This window comes from Rutilus rutilus (genome assembly GCF_951802725.1).
Source record: "Rutilus rutilus genome assembly, chromosome: 6".
NCBI lineage: Eukaryota > Metazoa > Chordata > Actinopteri > Cypriniformes > Leuciscidae > Rutilus > Rutilus rutilus.
The window spans coordinates 1,546,149-1,551,148 of NC_140214.1; the positions used below are offsets into that span (position 1 = coordinate 1,546,149).

Sequence of the window (5,000 nt, forward strand, 5' to 3'; positions counted from 1 at the left end):
ATCTGGAAACTGCAGGTGCTTTAAACTCCAACACAAAGACATTTATAGCTCATAAATGTAACTATAAATATAATTTAAGGAACCCTTTGCCGAAAAGACATTATTAAAACGATATGCATATGTCACAACAAGCACATTAATTTCGCCATGTGTATTCGTGTCTCAGAATGCTTTATAGAGTTATTGTGCTAAATCAGTTTGTTTTGGTTTCCATTTCGAAAACAAAAGGTTCTGAATTGAACTATTAAATACAATTACAAAACTGTAACGCTGTTTTAGAGAAGTATTTTCCTTGCATAATAATAATATTATGATACAAAACTGCAATATCCTCCTGAGACCCGGAAAAAAACGTCATTATATTGTTTAGAGCATAAATGAAACAAATATATTAGATATTGTATTAATATGTTATGTTGTAGTGGACACCAGGACTCTGATGCTTAACAAAAGGCATGATTTTTTATTTTATTTTAATCAATAAAATTCAATAAAATTTTAAGTTTCAGGGTTTTCTTTTAACCAAACTTTGTATAAAGATGATTCTCAGCTGAAGATAAAACGGAATTAATTGATTTACCATTTTACTTTATGCAAAATGTGGGTATAAAATGGCCATAAATGGGTAAATATAATGTAAAAGTAATATTTGGCAACATTTTCATAACAATTTCTAATATTTCATAGGAATATTGATATATAATTTGACTTATCGTGTCTGATAAACATGCTGTGAGTGCTGGTGTCTCTACAGTGTTCATGTGTGAAATCAAAGCCCTGTTCTGTAACAAAAAAGTCATATTTTGATTAGAAACTCCTGAGATATTTATCTATTTAGGGTCTCATGAGGATATAATTCAAGAAGTCCGAGTTTTTAACCACTTCTCTTAAACCACACTCTTAAAAATAAAGGTTCATCTACATCTACGGTTATGTAGAATATATAGTGGAAAAGGGTTCTTTAAGTCAAGTCTCCTTCATTTATACAGCGCTTTAACAATATAGACTGTTTCAAAGCAGCTTTACAGTGATAATAGGAGATTACAGTAACAGAGATTGTTTAGGCTTTACAGCAGATCTAGAATAAAGTTATTGTCCAGATAAAGTTAGTTTTGATTGATTCACTTCTTTATTAAGAAGAATAATTCTTATTTTTAAGAGTGTAAAACGCATTTTATCCAGCCCGACCTCATGAAAGTGTGTCTGTATACCACGAGTATACCATTTATACGCCAAAAATAGTTTTCGCGTGCATATGATACGCACTTTATGGCGTGTAATACGCACTCCACACCCCTAATCAGGTTTACAGTGCGTATCATGCACGCAAAAAAAAAAAAAAAAAAAATCCATCTTTGGCATATAAATGGCACGAGAAATAATATTCGTGGTATAGATACGCACTTTCATGAGATCGTGTTGTTTTATCTCCCAGAGTAAATTCCCTAAATCCTGCCGATGTAAAGCTGTCTTACCTGCAAGCCTCAACGCGGACATCCTCTGAAACTCGGGCTCCTGTAACCATTTCCACATCCTCCTGAAAGTCTCGCGCCCGGACTTGAGTTTACTCCAGGGCTTCGGGTTACGCAGGAGATCCGACAGCGTTCCCTGGGAACGACACAAGATCCTCTGTGCGAAAATAGCTTGAGGAATGCTGTATCTCTTGAGCTCTGCTGTGATCCTCTGCGCCACTTCTTTAGTGTTGATCTCCTCCACCTGTCCCGCGCCCGCGCTCTGCGCGCCCCCGCCGCCGTGCCGCTCTCTGTCGGACAGCATGGATCCGTTCCCCTGCGAGTGCATGTGGCTGTGAGGGTGCATGCCGTTCAGATTCGAGATCATACCGTGCCCGTGCCCACCTAAACTCCTCAAGTGCTCCTCACTTCGCGAGAGCATCGCCGCGTGCGTCTCGAAGCCGCCCGGCGAGAGCATCTTATCATTGGGAAGGTGCGCGCCCGGTCCGTACGCGGAAAGCGCTTGTTGGGAGTTGTGGAGAGATCCGAGGCCGTTGGAAAGCGGGGATAGTGGTTGACCCATCCCGGACATATCTTTAGGATAATGCCCGTATAAGTTCCCCATTGAAGCGAGGCCGCGATCATCGCGCATGAGCGTGAAACTCCCGCTGACGTTCCCGGTGGCGAGGCGCTGGTGCGCGGCGTGGTGATGCGGGTGCGTGTGCGGGTGCGCGTGATGGAACTTCTCTGAGACCGTGGATATAGGAGGCAGATGTTGAAGAGGTGTGAGAGTGGTGTAAGTGTTGGATAAACTCATGCCGGACTCGCACATGGTCATGGCCGGGTGCAGGTGTCCGGAGAGCGCGGGGTCGCTCCGGTACTCGCCCGCGCCCTCCAGGATGGACGCCATGCTGGACACCATCGCCGAGCGCCCGTGGGACACCAGGTTCCGATGGGAAGCCGACGAGGGTCTTCCGTGCGCGGAATTCATCAAATCCCCCGCTTGCGAATGCGATGCAACGCCGTGCATGTTTCCAATGTTCTCCATTGTGAGTTCCATCGTTGAAAAGGAAAGGGAAGGGAAGACCTGCACACGAAAATACCGTATTTTCCCCCGCAACGATTTCAAAACCAATCCATCGATTAGAAAGAGTCAGTCAGTCCGACATGGTGCGCGGAAGCTTTTGTCCGGGTTTATTCGCGGAGCGTTCCGTGCGCGTGTGGCTCGTTCCCTGCGCAACAGCGCTTCTACTGAGAGGCGGGACGCGCGTCTGTCTTTGAACGAGAGCGCGCATCTCTCTCTCTGTGTGTGTGTGTGTGTGTGTGTGTGTGTGTGTGATGACGTGCGCTGGCCTCGGTGCTGAAGTCTCGTCTGTTCTACTATCACTGGTGTGTATGAGTTCACTTTCTCAGCTAAATTATCTCTCCTAATACAAATATCTGACCAATATATAGCACATTATTTATTTGGTAACACTTTATTTTACAGTGTCATTGTTACATATGTTACATGTAGTTACTATAGTAATAACTATTAATTATGCAAAATTACATGCAACTAAACCAAACCAAATCCTAACCCTATAGTAAGTGCATGTAGGATTACTCAGTACTTAAATGTATAATTACAGTGTAACAAAGACACCTTAAAATAAAGTGTAACCCTTTATTTTAAGGTGACGTCTAGTTACACAAATAAGTACTGAGCAATATGAATTAACTGCATGTAGCTAGGTACGGTTAGGTTTAGGGTTAATTACTTGTAACTATGCATATTTTACTATATGAAGTAAATTGTTTATTAACATGTAAGTACATCACCTTAAAATGAAGGGTTACACTTTATGGTTACACTTTATTTTAAGGTGTCATTGTTACAGTGTAATTATACATTTAAGCACTGAGTAATATTAATTAACTACATGTACTTACTATAGGGTTAGGGTAGGATTAGGGTTTGGTTGAGGGTTAGTTGCATGTAATTATGCATAATGTACTGTTATTACTATGATTAGTACATGTAACATAATGTAACAAGGACACTGTAAAATAAAGTGTTACCCACTTTATTTTAAGGTGTCATTGTTACTTATACATTTAAGTACTGAGTAATATTAATTAACAACATAGCATTAGGGTTTGGTTGAGATTTATTATGCATTATTTACTGTTATTACTATGGAAAGTAGGCTACATGTAAAATATGTAACAAGGACACTATAAAATAAAGTGTTACCTTTATTTAGTATAGATCTATATATACACTACCCTTTATATTAATATTTTGTATATAATTAATATGAATGCTGTTATTTTTTTATTTAATTAATACGGAAAATGCATATCCATGCTATCCAAACAAACGATTATCGCCTTTTTCATAACATCATATTTACGCAACATCAAATATATTGCATGCTAACCATGTTTATAATTGTACATATAGGCCTGTATAACCTCTTACAAAAATATTATTTTTTAACTGTGCAATTGCTTTGATGCTCTATTAGTAGCCTATTGCATTGAATAAATCCACTTTTGTGACCAAATCATTTTTTTTAAATACAAATATAATATCCATTTATTGCACTAATTGTCTGACATGATTCCCCATGCAAACCAGCGCATTCCCGCGTGTGTGTGATGAGCGCGTGTGTGTGTCGCTGATGTCGGGAACAGTCTTCTCTCCTGCGTTGGCACGGAAAGCTTGTGGTTTCTTTTGGGTGGTCATTGATAAATCTGATCGATATATCGACTGACACTGATTAATTATGTTTTTTGACCCGGGCTGAGGGGGAGCACAGGTCAGAAAGTTTTGCTGCAGAGAAGAATGAACGCGACGCGAGGAGGAGCGGCGAACACGGGGAAACACAGGTATATTTAGCATAAAATAACATTCATATGATCATATATGTCTTTATTTTAATTGTGTCTTTGTTACACTGTAATTCTAAATTTAAGTGCTGAGTAATATTACATGTAGGCCTAGGGTTAGCACTCGGGTTTGGTTTGGGGTTATTCGCATGTAGTTATGCATATTTTAGCTATTACTAAAGTAACTGCGTGTAACATATGTAACAATGATATTGTAAAAAAAAAAAAAAAAGTGTTACCATATTTTTTAACCTAAACTCGTCACACAGAAATTCAGTTTGCCGGGTTGCAGCACAAAACCATTAATAATAATAGGCGTATATTTATTAGTTTTTTGGTTACTCTTTATTTTAAAATGTCTTTGTTACACTCTAATTATACATTTAAGTACTGAGTAATATTAAGTAACTACAGTGCTTACTATAGGGTTAATATTAGGATTAGGGTTTGCTGCGTGTAATTATGCATAAATTATAGTTATCATACATGTAACATGTAACAACGACACTGTATAAAGTGTTAACGTTTTTTATTTATTTAATTTGGTTTGCATTACTCTATATATTAGTTTTATTATTTTATTTGGTAAAGCTGCTAATCTAATTGAATATTTTACAGCTCTATAATTCTCTAAATTAATTTAGCATGTTATAAAAGTTATTTCTGCCTGATCTG

At 38.5% G+C, this 5,000-nt stretch overlaps 1 protein-coding gene across 1 annotated transcript in view; it reads right to left on the reverse strand.

Annotated features, from left to right (window-relative positions):
• Positions 1-2,511, reverse strand: part of onecut3b (one cut homeobox 3b) — a gene marked incomplete at both ends in the record, with an annotated part of 26,676 nt that extends 24,165 nt beyond the window's left edge. The window contains one exon of the mRNA XM_084410613.1: positions 1,476-2,511. Coding sequence (XP_084266739.1) covers positions 1,476-2,511 — 1,036 coding nt within the window. The remainder of the gene's footprint in view (positions 1-1,475) is intronic.
• Between the last annotated feature and the right edge of the window lie 2,489 nt (positions 2,512-5,000).